This window comes from Oncorhynchus mykiss, chromosome Y, assembly GCF_013265735.2.
Source record: "Oncorhynchus mykiss isolate Arlee chromosome Y, USDA_OmykA_1.1, whole genome shotgun sequence".
Classification (NCBI taxonomy): Eukaryota; Metazoa; Chordata; class Actinopteri; order Salmoniformes; family Salmonidae; genus Oncorhynchus; species Oncorhynchus mykiss.
Genome location: NC_048593.1, coordinates 13,625,347 through 13,645,316, shown reverse-complemented (window position 1 = coordinate 13,645,316; position 19,970 = coordinate 13,625,347). Strand labels below are relative to the sequence as shown.

At 42.6% G+C, this 19,970-nt stretch overlaps 2 protein-coding genes across 5 annotated transcripts in view; both read left to right on the top strand.

Moving 5' to 3' along the window:
• Positions 1-1,597: 1,597 nt before the first annotated feature.
• Positions 1,598-11,340, top strand: LOC110509672 (angiogenic factor with G patch and FHA domains 1). 3 transcript variants are annotated; one of them, XM_021590695.2, is made up of 16 exons: positions 1,598-1,690; positions 1,777-1,838; positions 3,634-3,863; positions 3,981-4,080; positions 4,225-4,454; positions 4,668-4,802; positions 4,879-5,079; positions 5,979-6,396; positions 6,592-6,703; positions 7,303-7,354; positions 9,170-9,271; positions 9,349-9,520; positions 9,701-9,780; positions 10,126-10,253; positions 10,384-10,483; positions 10,700-11,340. In XM_021590695.2, the coding sequence occupies exons 3-16, from the start codon at positions 3,642-3,644 to the stop codon at positions 10,913-10,915; spliced, it is 2,268 nt and encodes a 755-aa protein (XP_021446370.1). In that variant the 5' UTR covers positions 1,598-1,690; positions 1,777-1,838; positions 3,634-3,641; the 3' UTR covers positions 10,916-11,340. The 3 variants fall into 3 exon arrangements, with proteins under 3 accessions (XP_021446370.1, XP_021446369.1, XP_021446368.1); XM_021590694.2 differs by having other exon boundaries at positions 1,625-1,838; positions 9,197-9,271; XM_021590693.2 differs by having other exon boundaries at positions 1,625-1,838.
• A 137-nt stretch (positions 11,341-11,477) lies between these two features.
• Positions 11,478-19,970, top strand: part of LOC110509326 (high affinity cAMP-specific and IBMX-insensitive 3',5'-cyclic phosphodiesterase 8B) — a 94,102-nt gene continuing 85,609 nt past the window's right edge. Inside the window, exon 1 of one of the 2 annotated variants that reach the window (XM_036967466.1) lies at positions 11,478-11,726. In XM_036967466.1, the coding sequence (XP_036823361.1) occupies positions 11,676-11,726 (51 nt within the window). In that variant the 5' untranslated portion in view covers positions 11,478-11,675. Of the gene's footprint in view, positions 11,727-17,337; positions 18,246-19,970 lie in introns of those variants that run through there. The other variant, XM_036967465.1, reaches the window with a different exon arrangement.

Below are 19,970 nucleotides of genomic sequence, written 5' to 3'. Positions count from 1 at the left end.
AGAAACGCACAACTAATTGCATTACTAATTGCATTAGTACGTGCGCTATTTGATAGATTCCCCCACTCCCGGGCTCACAAACTCAGGGCGCCCACTCCGACAAGGTTATCTGACCCACAGTCCCACACGGTGACATCACTGCCGTGACGTGCAAATCAGCAACAGAAAACTGATCGTGCAAATGTCACCATTCGGGATATATTTGATTTATTTATTCATTTGTGCGGGCGCCCCATGCCGCCCCCGGCAAGATGCCGCCCTGGGCGGCTGCCCATGTCGCCTATGCCTAAATCCGCCACTGCGTGTGTGTAAGACTCTGTGACTCTTCATTAGGACCCTGGCAGTATTCTGCTGCTGCCACTACTTGGTCTAGTAATAAAGAGGGAAAGTGTTCTACACAGGTGTTGAGAAAGAGAGGAGAGAGTGTCACTGTTAATGGAGTTTCTCACCTGTTTTTCATTTGTGTGATTTGTTGAAGTTGTTTGACTTCACTCCGGAGACGACATTTAACAGTTGTATTTCTTAATGTTTGGATTTGGAACGGTCAAAAGCTGGAAAACAAAGCTTGGCACATCATTTGATCATAACCTCAACATCAATACTTGTGATGACCCCTGCTGGTTTGTATGTGGAAGTATTTATTAAAAGAGCATTGAGTGCAGTGAGTATTTACATTTCTCCAGTCTAAATCAAATTAAGTCAAATCAAATCTAATGTTATTGGACACATACACATGGTTAGCAGATGTTAATGCGAGTGTAGCAAAATGCTTGTGCTTCTAGTTCCGACCGTGCAGTAATATCTAACATGTCATCTAACAATTTCACAACAACTACCTTATACACAAGTGTAAAGTAATGAACAAGAATATGTACATAAAAATATGGAATAACGATGGCCGAACGGCATAGGCGGATGGTATAGAGTACAGTATATGAGATGAGTAATGTAGGGTATGTAAACTATATATAAAGTGGCATTGTTTAAAGTTGCTAGTGATACATTTATTACATCCAATTTAGAATTATTAAAGTGGCTAAAGATTTGAGTCAGTATGTTGGCAGCAGCCACTCAATGTTAGTGATGGCTGTTTAACAGTCTGATGGCCTTGAGATAGAAGCTGTTTTTCAGTCTCTCGGTCCCAGCTTTGATGCACCTGTACTGACCTTGCCTTCTGGATGCCGAATTTCTTCAGTCTCCTGAGGTTGAAGATGCGCTTCTGCGCCTTGTTCACCATGCTGTCTGTGTGGGCGGACCATTTCAGTTCGTCCGTGATGTGTACGCCGAGGAACTTAAAACGTTCCACCTTCTCCACTACTGTCCCGTCGATGTGGATTGGGGGCTGCTCCCTCTCCTGTTTCCTGAAGTCCACGATCATCTTCTTTGTTTTGTTGACATTGAGTGTGAGGTCTAACAGAACGTTTTGAAAGTCGATGTGAATGATAATCGATAGCATCAGTTTTATTTGATTTTTTTTAATAGCACAAACCTCTGAGATAGCTGTGTATTTTTATTCAACCAGAGATAATCAGTTATTTCCAAACATGTAGCCTATTCTCATTCCAAACCACAGGTGGCGCCCTCTGCCAACGGTGTGCTGTTGTACCGTAGAAGAAGAAAGTGACGTAATACGTATAAAAAATAGAGGCCATGGTCGAAGTGGATTGTAAACACATCAACTGTACCAATTGTAACTCTCTTTATTATCAACAAAACATGTGGTCGGATGTGTCAGCAATGCAGGGTGGTTACAAGATGTTTATGTTCAACTTTCAGGTTGATATTCTCGGCGGAGAGAAAGGAGGGCGAGCGTCCAAGCGAGGAATACAAACGAATCGGTAAGACCATACAGCTAACTAGGCAGTTTAACCTTATCAATGAATGAAGGCGCAAACACTAATTTCAACTGTACTCTACTGATTATCCACTTAGTTCGGCCTTGGACATTTGACGAAATATATACAATTAACATTAATATACAATTACAAACAATTAATTAAACAGGCTTTTTTTTTATGCATACGTATATTCATTACGGAAACCGTTTAACGTTTAAGAACCAAACGGAAACAAACGTTGTAAACGAAACGGGAAGGGACCTACCTGAGTTTGTCAAATAGAATAGAAACACTTGTTTCCGTTTGGAGTAACGTTAAACAGTTTCAAAACATGTTGCAACAGAATCGGCGTAATGATTATCGTAAAAATACATATTATAGTAAACCCACTTCAATAAAAAAAAAATACAAATATCCCTACGGCAATCTCATGTTTTATTATTAAGTTATTGACTAGTGGCCAATTTCAAAGTTGCAAAAAAAACGTTGAGGCGACCATGGGATTAACACATTTTCCAGATATGTGTTTGTACTTTCTCAGATAATTTGACATAAAATATGATTACTTAAGAGATTAATGTGCTGGTATATGCACATGATAGCATATTTTATGTGTATTATTTGATATTTACAAATACAAATAATGTATGCTGTCAGTTGTGCCTGCATGTCACATTCACACAGTAGCAACCTGACTTGGTGAACTACAAGATAATAGATTTTGGCCATTCACAGTTCACATTAATTGAATGCATTTTGCCTCATTTTACTGTAAAATTAACCTTGCATTGTTATACATAGATGCCATTTTTGTAAATACAGAATGTAAATTACAGTAAATACATATTGTTCAAGATGATCATTACTAACGTTGCATAATATTGTAGTCTATAGTGTACATTTATACCCCAAACCATTGGTTTCCAAATATTTAATGAGTAGGCTTTGCCAGTCATTATTTTTCACGATAAATCACTGTTCCAATTAAACCCAGTTGGCTCCTATTAAGCCCACGTGGCATTGAAACACTTGGAGATGGTGTGTTGTTATCCCTAATATTCAATGAACATGAACATAAATATACTTAACAAAAATATAAACACAACATGCAACAATTTCAACAGTTTTACTGAGGTACAGTTCATATAAGGAAATCAGTCAATTTAATGTATAGATTTCACATGACTAGGCAGGAGCACAGACATGGGTGGGCCTGGGAGGGTATAGGCCCACCCACTGGGGAGCCAGGCCCAGCCAATTAATTGGTTGGCAAGAACAAAAGCCTAAGTCCATATTTGATCTCTGTGGATACTATTGGACCCCCCCTGTTATAAGTGCTACTTTCATGATGAATAGTATGGTTCAGTTTATTTTTAATATCTTTAGTGGTGATTGATATAATTAAAATTGATTATTTTAGAGGTGGGTTTATTTGGAACCCCCGCTGGGCTTAAAGGATACACTCGGTACCCATTAAGCCCAGTCTGGACTTTTCACTTGTTTTATCAAATATTTAAACATGTTATTAAAACATTTAAGTAAAGTCATAAAAATTCACGAGAGATTAATCTTTCATTTTAGTCTCCACTTTTCTTACAAAAATTAGGGCACTATATTATAGAAATGTCTAAACTTAGATTTTGTTTGGCTTATAGGTAAACTTACCCTGTGTGTCTGTGTGTGGCGCTGACACCGAACGCATGCGTACATGGTTTTGCGCATGGTCAGGTCAATTCAAAATACTTTTTTTTTTTTCAACATTCACTTTACCTGTGGCCCTGTGTGTCGATTCCAGCTGGGAGTATGGCGACAAATGGAGAGGAGGCGAGTGGAGGAGAGGATGGGTCGGAGTCCGATGTGGCTGAGCTTCGCCAGAAAGTAGAGTCGCTACAGAAGCAACTGAAAAACTGCAGAAAAGAACTGACCACATTACAGAAACAACTGACCACATTACAGAAACAACTGAGCAAGTCTGAGAGGCTTCAGAAGAACACAGAAGGCTACAACGAAGACTTGAGGAAACAGGTAGGCTAGCTGCTAAGAACAATCTAGCCATCATTGAACAAGTCTCTGAAATGCACAAATAAATGAATTTACAAATGACGCTTATGTTTTTTTCTTTGCCGTGAATTGATACAATAGGTCGACAGGCTGAGTACAGAGATTCATGAACGGAAGACAAAGGCGAAAGAGAAAGCTGAAGCTGAGACACAGACAGCAGAATATACCTGGTCAGAAACTGGTGAGCAATCATATTGTGTTTGGATGGTTGTAAAATGAACACATGATTATTTCCCAGGACCAGCAGTTTGTGAATGATTTAGTTGTTTTTTATGTTGCTCTGCTCACATACAGATACGTTGACCCTTGTCTGTGTGCGTTTCAGATTATTACAACTACTACTATGGAGGAGGCTACTACCACGGTGATGGTGTGGCAACAGACACCGAGGGGATTGTGGTAGCAGAGGGGCAGGAAGCCACTGATGCCTCAGAGATGACAGCTGCAGAATCAACCAATGACCCCGAAACATATATGATTACAGATACAATGACAGCCACAGAGACAGTTACAGAAGTGTCTCTGGAGGGTGGTGTTACTGCTGCTCAACCAGGGGTGAGTTTGGATACCGTCCCCCCCACTCATTCTGTTCTGACTGAGGACATTGAGGTCTCTTGTCTAACCAAAAATAATCTTTATTTAAAGAGCTCATTTCCCTAATACAGGACCACAATCTATTTGGCGGGGCACAAGAAATAAAGGTTTTAGGTTGATGACCGTGCAAAAACGAGTTGGGAACTTTACTTTCTTTACTTGTGTTTGTTCCAGCAAGAGGTGGATGCAGGCTCTATAGCTGACATGCTGAGAGCCACTGCTGAGCAGGCCATGACACAGACTGGCTTTGTGTTTGATGAGGCCACCGGGATGTACTACGACCACAGCACTGGCTTCTACTACGACTCGGTACTAAACCACACACGCCATTACTATGCCATTATGTAACAGTCTTTTTAATTGCGTCACTCTCTCCCTCACCTAGGCCAGTCAGTTGTACTATGATAACAACACAGGGATGTACTACTACTACGATGCAGAGAGTGGCAAGTACCAGTTCCACTCCAGGATAGAGGTCCCTACTGTACAGCCTGTCTCAGAGACCAGCCAGGAGAAAAGGAGCCTGGACAAGAAGGGCAGGAAGTGGAAGAAAGTTCCAGAGAGAGCCTCTCGTCAGGAGGATAAGGTAGGTGACTATCCTGGAGATGAAGCGCTACAGGAGAATTACAGCATATTCTGGATTTATGTTCCTTTGAAATAATGATTAAGAAGGGGTAATTGTTTTAACTAGCTACATATTTCTCATTGTTGTATATAACTGACCTGTTATCCCTACTGTTTTTGAATTGTGCTCATTGGCTGACATGAGGCTCCTGAGGCATCTCACCTTCAGAAGTTTAGTGATTGTAATGGACTTCTTTAAGATACATTTCAACTCTGATCTATGTGGTCTCAGTTTTTAGTTTTTATTTCCAGGAGTGGTTTTAGAATTTCTGCAGCTATAGCCTTGGTTATTTATCCTGCAGAGTCTACTACATTTTCGTCAGGTACAGAGTTTTAGCTATTGCTCGCTGCCATTTAGTCGACTGAATGCTATTCCTCTGGTCGTGGGTAGAAGATGTGATTCACTCACTGACTAACATGGACGATTTCCTATTTCTGGAACTCAGTTTCTCGTAGAGATACACTTTTTACACTCCTCACATCAAACTCTACTTTTTTAGCAGAAAGACCCCATGCAGACATGATGTATAGCTCCACCGCTCTAGTGCAATGAAAGGGCATGTTTCAGAGCTCAGGGATGTGGCTGCTTGGTCTGGTCAAGAGGATGCTTTTGAGGATCACTCTCATTGTGTTGCAGCTTGAGTCAATGAATTGACTGTGAAGGCAGTATAGGCCTACTGTCTTTGAAAACGGAGACCCATATATCCAAAAATGATCCCTAAACAATGCAGGGAGGTTCCGATGCGGAGCCCGCTGTCCAAATTCCTAGAAAGCCTCTTGTGTCCCGTGTCCACCTATTTAGTTCTCTGGAGATGCTTCAGGTGAATCCTCCCTTCTGATTGGTTGCATGTCTGCTCACAGGGCCTTGTAAAGGAGCTCGAGTTTGAGGAGTGGATCGAGCGGCGAATCCCCAAGAGGGGAGTGGCCTCGCGCAGGCAAAGGGGGCGGTCTGTCACTCCAGACACTCCTCCACAGAAGAAAAGCTCTTCAAAGACTCGCCGGGCAAAGAGCGCCGAACGCTTGCTGAAGAGGAAGAAGAGGAATGACTGGTCGCGCTCTGATGATGCGAGCAGCTCAAGGAGGAAGAAGGCTAAGTCGGACAGACTGGGCAGCAAGGAGGAGGCAGCTGCGTCAGGATGTGATGGCTTGCGTGGGAACAGCGAGCCTGAGGAGGGGGAGATCACCGAATCGGAGGGAGAATGGAAGTCTACTTCCTCCTCTTCTTCCCCCCCTCTTCGCACCAAATACAGCTCAGAGTCAGAGATGGAGAGTCAGGAAGGTGAGGAGAGGAGGGACACCGTTTAGGGTTATTCAGTCTGTCAACTTTTTCTCACTGTATAGCTTTCACTTTGTTAAACGTCTAACACCACCTGATTATTTGTTCATCGGTCTTCCTCAATATTTCCTGTAGTTAAAATCTTGCTCAGTATAATTGTCATGGGTATGTGATATTGTGTGCACATTCTGTCCCTAGTTGCTGAGGAGGTGTGGCCGCCCTGTGTGAGGGTGACAGTGGTCAGATCTCCTGTGTTACAGACAGGAACACTCTTCATCATCACAGCTGACTCTCCAGCCACCATTGGCAGGTCAGTACAGCACTACAGTCTCTGGGAGATTCTCAATTGGGAAAAGTCTGTCCTCAACTCCTCCGTCCTCTCTCCTCCGTGACACAGAAACTGTTAAGTGGTCGAGGAGAGTGTCAATTCGTTAGTAGGCGAACGAAGGAGTCTGATCCGCTCCTCGATTACCTACTTTGACAGAGGATAGTGTTTTAAAATACGTCACACCCACTTTGAAATAGGTGCACACGTTTAAAAATGATATGCCACTTATCCTTTAATCCAAGAGTTGTTATCACTTTACACATTTAGTTTGAGATTCCACCACTGTAAACGTCATTTGCCTGATGACCCGCGAGTGAAGGAGTCTCGTTTTTTTTCAGAGTTTCCTCCGCTCCTCGGTTACCTTTGACCTTTTTCAAAAAGGGGCGAGGACGGAGAAGAGGAGGCAAACAAAACTAGTTGGGATTCTCCCAATTATTTTGATTGAATAGGCCTATGAGTGGTCAGTTCATCAATTTCATCACAAGGGGGAGATGAGAGCTCAGATCAACACTTCTGACATAGAAGTTGAAACTACCTGTGGCATTTTGAATTACTGTTTTAACATAATTCTATATTTTCAGGGAAAAGGATATGAACCATGCCATCAGATTATCTGAAATGGGAGTCAGTAAGGTATGGCAACCTATTTCATTGATTTGTTTGATTCTGCTACATGCATTACAGGAAATCTACAGGGCTTCAAATTAGATGTGAATGGTATTGATGGGTTCTATATACAGTACCAGTCAAAGGTTTGGACACCTGCTCATTCCAGGGTTTTTCTACATTGTAGAAAAGTAGAGAAGACATCAAAACTTTGAAATAACACATAGGGAGTCATGTAGTAACCAGAAAAGTGTTAAACAAATCTAAATATATTTTATATTTGAGATTCTTCAAAGTAGCCACCCTTTGCACACTCTTGGAATTCTCTCAACCAGCTTCATGAGGAATGCTTTTCAAACAGTCTTGAAGGAGTTCCCACATGCTGAGCACTTGTTGGCTGCTTTTCCTTCACTCTGCGGTCCAACTCAACCCAAAGGGATTTTTTTTTGTTTTATGTAAAAATGTATTTAATTGAACCTTTATTTAACTAGGCACGTCAGTTAAGAACAAATTCTTATTTTACAATGACGGCCTACCCAGGCCAAACCCTCCCCTAACCCAGATGACCCTGGGCCAATTGTGCGCCACCCTAGGGGATTCCAGATCACAGCCGGTTGGGATACAGCTTGGGTTCAAACCAGGATCTGTGGTGACACCACTAGCACTGAGATGCAGTGCCTTAGATCGCTGCGCAAGGTCAGGTCATCTGATACAGCACTCCATCACTCTCCTTGGTCAAATAGCCCTTACACAGCCTAGAGGTATGTTTTGGGTCATTGTCCTGTTGAAAAATAAATGGTAGTCCCACTAAGCGCAAACCAGATGGGATGCCATATCGCTGCAGAATGTTGTGGTAGCCATGCTGGTTAAGTGTGCCTTGAATTCTAAATAAGTCACCAACCTTTTCACCAGCAAAACACCATCACACCTCCTCCTCCATGCTTCACAGTGGGAACCAAGCATGCGGAGATCATCCGTTCACCTACCAAAAATCTCAAATTTGGATTATCAGACCAAAGGACAGATTACCACCAGTCTAATGTCCATTGTTCATGTTTCTTTGCCCATGCAAGTCGTATCCTTTAGTAGTGATTTCTTTGCAGCAATTTGACCATGAAGGCCTGATTCACACAGTCTCCTCTGAACAGTTGATGTTGATGTGTCTGTTACTTGAACTCTGAAGCATTTATTTGGGCTGTAATCTGAGGTTACAGGTAACTAATGAATTTATCCTCTGCTGCAGAGGTGACTCTGGGTCTTCCTTTCCTGTGGTGGTCCTGATGATAGCCAGTTTCATCATAGCGCTTGATGGTTTTTGCAACTATGCTTGAAGAAACTTTCAAAGTTCTTGAAATGTTCTGCATTGACTGACCTTCATGTCTTAAAGTAATGATGGACTGTCATTTCGCTTTGCTTATTTGATCTGTTCTTGCCATAATATGGGCTTGGTCTTTTTCCAAATAGGGATATATTATGTATACCACCCCTTCCTTCTCACAACACAACTGATTGGCTCAAACGTGTTGAGAAGGAAAGAAATTCCACAAATTAACTTTTTAACAAGGCGCACACCTGTTAATTGAAGTGCATTCCAGGTGACTGACTACCTCATGAAGTGGGTTGAGAGAATGCCAAGAGTGTGCAAAGCTGTCAAGGCAAAGGGTGGCCACTTTGAATTATTATTATTTTTAACACTTTTTTGGTTACTACATGATTCCATGTGTCATTTCATTGTTTTGATGTCTTTACTATTATTCTACAATGTAGAAAATAGTAAAAAATAAAGAAAAATCCTGGAATGAGTAGGTGTCAACTTAAAAAAAAAAAAATGTTTAATCCCAGTTTCATGCAGAGGTGTACTTTGACCAGGACCAACAGTGCTACATGCTAGTGGACCAGGGAAGCCAGAATGGAACTGTCCTCAATGGCAACCGAATCCTTCAGGTGGGTCAGACCCACACACACACACACACCTTGGTTGGAAAGTGAGGTAGTAACAGTATTGTTTTCACTGCCCTCAGCCCAAAGCAAAGTGTGACCCTTGCCCTCTGACCCATGGGGATGAAGTGAAGATGGGAGAGACTGTTCTCTCCTTCCACATCCACTCTGGTACAGACACCTGTGACGGCTGTGAACCTGGACAGGTCATGGCTCACCTCGGCAAACACCAGAGAAACCAGCCTGAACAGACAGGTGCAGAACACAGCTGATGAATTTGCATCAATAAATGTGTTACATCCATCTCTGTATGTTGTCTGTATAAGCCTGATGCGATGCTCACACACCTAGCTACCCATGTCCCACACAGCATGATTATTAGTGTAACTAATGCTACAGCCCTGTTTATAACTTTCCGGGTGTGTCGTTCCTCAGGTCCAGCTCCAACCAAAGAGGACAAGGAGCTGCTCAGACAGAAAGAACTGAAACAGATGAAGGTCAAATATGGCCTGAAGGTAAGTGACTTGTTCATCCACTACAACTTCATCTGTTGTCCCCTTATGCTGTTATGTTAATCAGTGATGAGTGATTCCCATTTGTAATCCTTTGTTGAAAATGTCCTTGCCAATCAGATCCTGCCCTGCCTTCTCTGTGTACAAAGATGTTATCTTACAGAGGGTTTCGTCCAATTAAACGGTTCTGTTTTTGCTCGTCTCACATCTTGTTGACATGCACGTTGCAAGAGACTGAGCAGTCCCATAGCTTATGAACCTTCTTTCCTTGTCACTAACAGCAGGATATTACTATGTGTGTGTGTATATAACTGTGTTTAGTAAGTGTGTCTCCCTCTGTCCCAACAGAGCACTGAGTATGAGGAGACCAAAGCCCTGAGGAACCCCAGGTATGTTGACAGGGCCGAGTCTCGTCGTCAGACTGTGGGCAGCGAGGGAGCCTTCCAACGTGACGACGCACCCGCCTCCGTTCACATGTACGTGGTAATCTGATTGGTTCAGTTGATGGCAAGTGTGTGTGTGCACATAATGTGTGTGTGTAAGTAGAAAGACCAGGATGTGGTGACTCTGAGTCGTTGCAATGTGCCCGTTTCCCTCCTGGTACAGTGAGATCAGTGAAGTCAACAAGGGAAGGAAGATGCTGGAGAAGATGGGCTGGAAGAAAGGAGAAGGCCTGGGCAAAGATGGAGCTGGAATGAAAGACCCGGTAATCTTAACATTTTCCCTTTCTATTAGGATTTTCCTTTTTTCAGAGATGGGATTTTCCCTATTTTTAACTAGGAATTCATAAATGGCTATATTTAAATTGACCAAACCTCAGACCAATATCCTCCACTTCATTTGTCTGGTGTCATCCCAGTTCTTTCCCACTTTGCTCACACATCTGATCAGATTTTTCCCCACTATTCCGGTTTTCCCATAGATCCAGCTGAAGATCCGGAAGTCCCAGTCAGGTCTTGGGGCGGGAGCTGCTGTGTCGGTGGACGAGGCTGGGTCTCTGAGCAAGAACAAGACCCAGAGAAACTGGGAGAAGGCCAGAGAGAGGTTTAATGACACCTGCCAGCCAGATACACCCACAGTCAAGAAGGAGCAGGGCCTGGTAACCAAACCTTGGGTTAAAGGAGAAGTGACTGAATGACATCCTAGGCCAATGTTTCTCAACAGTTCTAATCTGTATCTCAGAAAGGCCGGTCACACAATCCACCATGGAGAAGTGAGTAGATGACTGGACACAGACACACAGGGTGGCCTAGTTCCAATATATTTACTGACTGAATACACTTCTTGGAATGAGAATGGTGCTGGTACTCACTTAGATGTTATTCCAACTTGCACTAAAGTGGGATATCTCTTATGTTTGCAGTCCCTTCAGAACTGTGCACTGTTAGGAATGGGCTGTTAGGAATGGGCTAAGGGCGGAAGCAGAATTGGGTATTGTATGTTAAATTGTAAAGAATTAACATGCTAAATAACCTCCTTGTAAAGCAACTGTTTGTGGGCTACCTGCGGAATCTATCAACTGTACAATCATGCCTAATAAATGTTGCTTTGATTTTGTCTGCAGTACAAGAGATGTCATTGTTGTAGGCCTGAATACGTTAGTTACATGTACATGCACTTTTCCATGGCCATAACAAGCACCCACGTAAAAACCCGATGGCATTAGGACTGCACGGATGGACTCCTGTTGCCCGCCTGAAGCGGAGCCGAAAAAGTTTCTCAGAAGTTATAACCAACCGTCTTTAAGTTCGCCAATATCTCGGGTCCTCCGCCATCCATCCGTTAACTCGATGGGCAGCACGACCGAGAACCGCGGATGCAGTTTCGCGCGTTTCTAGACAGGAATTATTCATCCCAACGTTTTACTACTCGTAAAGGACCTAACCCTGGTTCAAGACATGAGTCGGACTTCGACAGAAGAAAGTGAATTGTTCAATGGACCTCAAAAGGTAAGGCAACTGTAAACCGTTAATACTGATGAAGAGGAAACAAGGTCTCTCTTGCGCTTGAGTAGTAATCCAGAAAACGTACAGGGAAAATACGTGTAGGGATAGAGGTGCAGGCCAACTTGATTGTTATTTTTATTCAACCCATCAGGTATGCTGTGGAATTTTATACAGGTTTACCACGAATGGCTCTTGATAAGAAACGTTGCGGAATTGACCTATAAATACGTTTGGTGAATTTCAATGTGTACTGTTTTTATTATGTAAGGTAATTTATTTTACTATAGGTAGCCTAGAGCGTTGGGCCAGTAACCGTATGGGCACTGGTTCCAATCCCCGAGCCGAATAGGTGAACAATCTGTTGGTGTCCATAAGCAAGGCACTTCGACATGATCGCTCCGGTTAGTCGTTCTGAATAAAAAGCGTCTGCTAAATGACTCAACTGTAAACTGCCACTATATGCATCATTTACATAGGCTACTGGAAGCTCCATATAGATTTAATATTTTATAAGGGAAAGAAATGTTCCCCTTGAACTGATTTTGGTGACAGACATTTTGGCCTACTCACTCAATCGAGAGAGATGTATTTTATAACAGACTGTAGTCATTGGTGCAGAGAGGCGACCTTGCCGGCAGGGGGCAGCCTTCGGAGTAAGTAAGGTGAGCCTACTGAAATGTGAATTAGTATAGCAATACATACTGTATGTTTCTTCCTGTTTTGTGCATATGCACTCAGGATACATGGTTGTATTATAATTTAAGGACACATTTGAAGGTGTTAATGTGTGGATGTAACCCCACTGTTACTTTATAACCTGGTTATAATCAGATCATAAGACACAATTTGGTTCAAATCAGATTAAGGGAATCATGCAGTGTACAGCGTTTCCCCCACTGTGCCAAGAATTTGATTGTTTTGTCCTTGGTACTGTTTGATTTACACTATGTCTAAGCTAGTTGCCAGGCAATAGGCACTTCATGCCTCAAAAACATCCACAGTCCCCCCCCCCCCCCCCTCTTTCAACGACTCTCAAGTCCCTGAACACTAACCATGTGTACAAAACCAAACAAGTCAAGTCAGTAATTAATATCAAATGTGACCTTTGGACTTTAAAGGTGCAGGATATACTGTATCACCTACACACATATAGATAGCTTAGATTACCCAACACTTCCTCATCAATCAATTAATGATTGGATTTATGGAGTGTGTTTCCAGGAGCTCACAGTGGAAACTCTGTTTAGGTGGCCAACAGCTTTCCAGTAGTCCTAATTCGAATCAAATTTTATTGGTCACGTACACATATTTTGCAATGTTATTGCGGGTGTAGCGAAATGTGCAATGTCTGAGTCCGGAATATGAATGTATATGATGGTGTGTATAGACATTATGGGCAGTATATGAATAGAAAATGTGTGTACAGTAGTAATTACATAGGGTAAGACTTGACTAGAATACAGTGTATACATATGAAGTGAATTCCATTGCATTCGGCTTAGTACACACTGACGAGAGTCGCAAGTTGTTGCGTTTATCAGTACGGTGACAGTTTCAGTACAGTAGGAAGTATAACTGTACCACTGCTGTTCATGCTCTCATTTACATCGACGGGGCTGTAGAGGAGCAGGACGAGAGCTTTAAGTTCCTCCGTGTCCGCATCACTAAGGACCTATCATGGTCCAAACACGAAAGCACAGTCGTGAAGAGGGCACGACGACGCCTCTTCCCACGGAGGCTGTAAAGATTTGGCATAGCTCCCTCAGATCCTCAAAAAGTTCTACAGCTGCACCATTGAGAACATCTTGACGGGCTGCATCACCGCCTGGTACGGCAACTGCTCGCCATCCGACCACAAGGCGCTGCAGACAGTAGTGTGTACAGCCCAGTACATGTACTGGGCTCGATTTCCCAGCCATCCAGGACCTCTATACCAGGCTGTGTCAAAGACTCCAGCCACCCAGGTCATAGACTGTTCTCTCTGCTACCGCACCACAAGCGATACTGGAGCGCCAAGTCTGTGACAAAAAGGCTCCTGAACATCTACCCACAAGTTATAAGACTGCTGAACAGTTCATAAAATGGCCACCCAAACCATTTACATTGATCCCCTTTATTCTTCATTTTTTCGTATCTTTATTTTTTTGCACTGACTCTCTTGCACTGGCTCTATGCACACTCAGTAGACTACCCACACACTCACACATCCTACACTGACACTCCAACACACAGATACACACACTACGTACGCTCATACACACATGCATATTAACGCCACACACACTCGCACACAGACAACAGTTTCACACTCTTCACATGTGCTGCTGCTACTCTTATCTATCCTGATTGCCTAGTCACTTTTACCCCCGACCTACTTGGAGACGCTGTATTACCTCAATTACCTCAAACTATCTTGTACCCCTGCACATTGACTAGGCACTGGTACGCCGTTCTACTGCCAATGTTTGTCTATGGAGATCGCATGGCTGTGTGGTCAATTTGATTCACCTGTCAGCAACGGGTGTGGCTGAAATAGCTGAATCCGTTCATTTGAAGGGGTGTCCACATACTTTTTTATATATAGTGTATATAGTCTCGTTATTGTTATTTTATTGTGTTACTATTTTTCCTTCTGTATTTAGCAAATATTTGTCTTTTTAACTCTGCATTATTTGTAATGGGTTTGTAAGTAAGTATTTCATGGTAATGTCTGTTGTATTCAGCATATGTGACCAATACAATTTGACTTTATTTGACTAGGCCATCATACTTTCCTCTTGCATGTCACTGATGCGGGATACTATATGGGAGATGTAATGTAAACACCTGTTGCCATGGTGAGTGTCTACTCTGCATGATGGTTTGTGGTAGGCACACTGAGGGAAGCCACAACCTATAGAACAGACAGAATGTCAATCATACTAGCCTTGGATGTCTATTTGCTGTTATGGAAAAACAGTTTATTTTCTTGGTTTGCACCAATAGAATCAAGATATCAGATCAACTACGTTATGGACCTTGATTTACATATCACATCATCATTTCTCTGTTTTGCTCCTGTGATCCACCTACATGTGAGATGTGTGGACGTGACGTGTGACACGTGTTTGTGTGCGTGCGTGCGTGCAGCGGTGTAAAGTACTTAAGTAAAAATACTTTAAAGTACTACTTAAGTCGTTTTGGGGGTATCTATTCGAATGCTTAGTAGGATAGATTTTTTTATACAAATCACGCACTTATCAAGAGAACATCCCTGGTCATTCCTACTGCCTCTGATCTGGTAGACTCATTAAACAGAGAACATCCCTGGTCATCCCTACTGCCTCTGATCTGGAGGACTCACTAAACAGAGAACATCCCTGGTCATCCCTACTGCCTCTGATCTGGAGGACTCACTAAACAGAGAACATCCCTGGTCATCCCTACTGCCTCTGATCTGGAGGACTCACTAAACAGAGAACATCCCTGGTCATTCCTACTGCCTCTGATCTGGTAGACTCATTAAACAGAGAACATCCCTGGTCATTCCTACTGCCTCTGATCTGGCGGACTCACTAAACAGAGAACATCCCTGGTCATTCCTACTGCCTCTGATCTGGTAGACTCATTAAACAGAGAACATCCCTGGTCATCCCTACTGCCTCTGATCTGGAGGACTCACTAAACAGAGAACATCCCTGGTCATTCCTACTGCCTCTGATCTGGAGGACTCACTAAACAGAGAACATCCCTGGTCATTCCTACTGCCTCTGATCTGGTAGACTCATTAAACAGAGAACATCCCTGGTCATCCCTACTGCCTCTGATCTGGAGGACTCACTAAACAGAGAACATCCCTGGTCATTCCTACTGCCTCTGATCTGGAGGACTCACTAAACAGAGAACATCCCTGGTCATCCCTACTGCCTCTGATCTGGTGGACTCACTAAACAGAGAACATCCCTGGTCATCTCTACTGCCTCTGATCTGGAGGACTCATTAAACAGAGAACATCCCTGGTCATCCCTACTGCCTCTGATCTGGAGGACTCACTAAACAGAGAACATCCCTGGTCATCCCTACTGCCTCTGATCTGGAGGACTCATTAAACAGAGAACATCCCTGGTCATCTCTACTGCCTCTGATCTGGAGGACTCACTAAACAGAGAACATCCCTGGTCATTCCTACTGCCTCTGATCTGGTAGACTCATTAAACAGAGAACATCCCTGGTCATCCCTACTGCCTCTGATCTGGTAGACTCATTAAACAGAGAACATCCCTGGTCATCCCTACTGCCTCTGATCTGGAGGACTCATTAAACAGAGAACATCCCTGGTCATCCCTACTGCCTCTGATCTGGTAGACTCATTAAACACACAGGCTTTGTTTGTAAATTATGTCTGAGTGTTGGAGTGCGCCCCTGGCTCTCCATACATTTTAAAAACAAGAAAATTGTGCCGTCTGGTTTGCTAAATATATGGAATGTAAAATGATTTATACTTGTACTTTTTGTATTTAAGTATATTTCTGCAATTACATTTACTTTTGATACTTAAGTACATTTAAAACCAAATACTTTTCAACTTTTACTCATGTATGTCATTTACTGGGTGACTTTCACTTTTACTCGAGTCATTTTCTGTTAAGATATTTGTACTTTTACTCAAGAATGACAGTTGGGTACTTTTTCCACCACTGTGCGCATGAATGTTTGCGTGCTACGTACACTCTTAAGTAGTCTGAAGTGCTTTTTTTCATGTTATTCATTTGATGTTGAATACATGTTCTGTGTCCGTCAAGAACATTTCACAGATTTTTATGGGTTGGGACAGTTTTATTGCTTTTTTTGTAATTTGCATAAGTATTAGCCCTAAGCCCTACCTAGACACTAATCTAAGGTTATTTTTTATTTCATTTGTCCTGTAAATAGTTCAGGGTAGGATACTTAGGTAAGCTGGTCCAATATCTTTGTAAAAGGTCAGCTGCTGCCTGGAGAAGTTATTGTGGATTTATCATATGAAACACACACACACAATCTCTCTCACATGCACTCTCTCTCTCTCTCTCTCTCTCTCTCTCTCTCTCTCACCCACATTTTGTTTTATTCAAATGATTTGTCTCTTGTTATTTTCTGTGTTTGTGTATGTTTATGATTACAGTGGCAGGTGAAATTAGACAATAATTGATAGCCTAGAGACACATTTACAGATCATAAGTGCATGTGTTACTCACTACGTTTTGTCGGACGTCTACTTGACACCTATGGATATTGTTCCAGTCTTCCAATTGCTGACCAGTGGTGACCGGCTGTGATTGTGCGCACTGGAGAGGATGACAGCACAGCAGCCTATACAATCATTATTTTCCCTTTTGTGCCTTGCCTATTTGCACATCGTTACAACACTATCTAGCCCGAATATGACATTTGAAGTGTCTCTATTCCTTTTGAGCTTTTGTGAGTGTAATATTTACTGTACAATTGTTTTGTTTGTTTCACTTTTGTTTATTATCTATTTCACTTGCTTTTACCAATGTAAACATGTGTTTCCCATGCCGATAAAGCCGTTTAAAATTAATTGAATTGAAGAGTGAGAGAGAACAGAGAGAGAGAGAGAGAGAGAAGAGAAAGAGAAGACAGAGCGAGACCTCAGCCAACGAAATGCGATGGCCAGATAGTGAAGACATGAGCGAGTGTGATCCAGCGATTTCATGCGCGTTTGTCTTCTTCCAATCAAATATGATTTGGATAGGATGAGAATAGTAGCGTCTTTGTTGACATAATTTAAGGACAGCCTGGTGGTTACAGATGGTTACGTTCGCAGGCTGGGCTATAGCCTATAGGCTAGAGAAAATCATTTCATCAATCGACATTATTGCGAGCCATGATGGAATTACATAACGCCTATATGCTGCAGTCTATAATAACGTAAATTATGCTATTTTCTCACTGAACGACTGAATGTAAAACGCAGCGGCAGCTGGACAGATCACAGAGGAAATCACATTGAGCTCCACATAACGAATCGAGGAGCCGAGCGCATTGCATGAATTAACAGAGCAGAGGGCTCAGCGTCGATACTAGAGCGATGAAGGACCTTTCGTTCTCCCCTTGATGTGTTCAACCGGCCACTGGTGAGAGACAACCAGGAGCAGCCGATGCTCGGAGAGAACAGCGGCCGCAGCGCCAGACATCGGCGAGAGTGATAACTCAGCGCTGTTTACTGTCATTTGAGAGCTGGCACCGTACCCGCGGTGAGGCATGGGCTGCGCTCCCAGCATCCACGTCTCCCAGAGCGGTGTGATCTACTGCCGAGACTCGGACGAGTCCAATTCTCCGCACCAAACCACCACTATCTCGCAGGGCACCGCGGCCACCCTACATGGGCTGTTTATCAAGACGGACGCGGCCGATACCATCTCATCCGTCATCACCTACCAGAGCAGGCACTCCGGAACCAACTCTCAACGAGAGAGAAGAGAGAACAGCCGGGGACACATCTGCATCGAGGCTGAGACCCAGACCAGTCACACCAGTGTCAAGGTAGATAGATTCGCTCTTTCACAATCACAGGGAATGAATCAATCAGTTCACGTAGGCCTGTATTCTGTTCAGCCGAACTCCCGACCTATTCAGAAGGCCAAACATTGTAGTATCGTATCAATTAGCTGCTCCTAATTAAAACCAATTATCCATGAAGCTTATTCCGTCTTGCGTGGGGGTATAGCTAGACTGATATCATTCATGAATAACGTTTTGTGTTCATGGAATGTCTTATTATTGTTTGTTATCTATCTATGTGCAGTCAGTGTGTTGTGGTAGAATTAGCAAACGGGTTTTGTTTTGTTTTGGGGGCATACCCTATAGGTAGCTCGGGCATTCCTGGAGTGATTCATCGAATCATACATAAAATACAGAGATGGAAGTTGTAGTCTGGTAAGATTTGTCAGCTGGTGTCATCACAACAACTTTTCATTTCTGAAAGGTTAGGGTGAGTGAGTGAGTGAGTGAATGAGTGACACCATGGTGAAAGTACGATGCATGATAACGAACATTATAATGAACCCTAACCCTTTTGGGTAGTGTACGTTTTTTTTTAACATAACATCATTTTAGCATTATGTCATGATGAGCAAATGTTCAACTTAATAAAAAACATGTTTTCAATCTCAAGAAGTTAAATAAGAAAAATGACTATGATAAGTGCTTATTAACTGCCAAATCAAGTAACAGGGTTGATGATTTCATCTTAAATCAGCTCTTATGACAGGGTGTGTAGCTGTGTGCAACAGAGGGGCAATTGAACCTTTTACTGCAGTGGGCTAAATCAGGGTCACACAGTGTTTCTTGGTAGTCTTATACAAATCTACTTTGAAACCAAAATATACACCTCACACACATGATTATGGGCTTAAAAAAGAAGACACCTGTACCATGTCAGATATAGAGTTGAAATGTATTACATTTTGAGTTTGCGTCCCAATATTACACTTTATATACGTCACAGAAGACATACATATATATATATATATTTAAATGGACATATAAACACTAGATTTTTGGCTGTAAAAGAAAAGAAGAAAAAATAATATATATATATATATCAATAACAATCCACATTTGAGGCCACTAGTCATTTGACTGCAGGAAAGGGCCAGCTGCCAGCTTCACACAAAAAGGCATGTAGTTGTTAAAACATTTTTAGTCAGTCTATCTATGGGTAACAGGGTTTTTTACCACAAAACACCAGAAAATTGCCCCAAAAAAAGAGTAGAACCAGCTCACCCGCTCTTTCACTATAATTTGACAATTAGATGTTTGTAATGTTTCCTTTGAAAAAATATTTTAAAAGGATTCACAATATTAAAATGAGAATTCAAATATATAAGGGTAAAACGTTTTTTTTACCCCCTTTTCCTCCCAAATTTCGTGGTATCCAATTGTTCGTAGATTCTGTCTTGCCTCATCGCTACAACTCCCGTACGGGCTCAGGAGAGACGAAGGTCGAGAGCCACGCGTCCTCCGAAACACAACCCCACCAAGCCGCACTGCTTCTTAACATCCAACCCGGAAGCCAGCCGCACCAATGTGTTGGAGGAAACACCGTACACCTAGTGACCTTAATCTACTTCCCTGGAGTCAGATGAACTCATGGATACCATTTTAATGTATCTGCGTCCAGTATGACAGACGTAGAGGTAGTGTCGCAAGCCAATGCTAACTAACGTTAGTGCAATGTCCTCCAGTGAATGCGCTAACGCTAGTCGG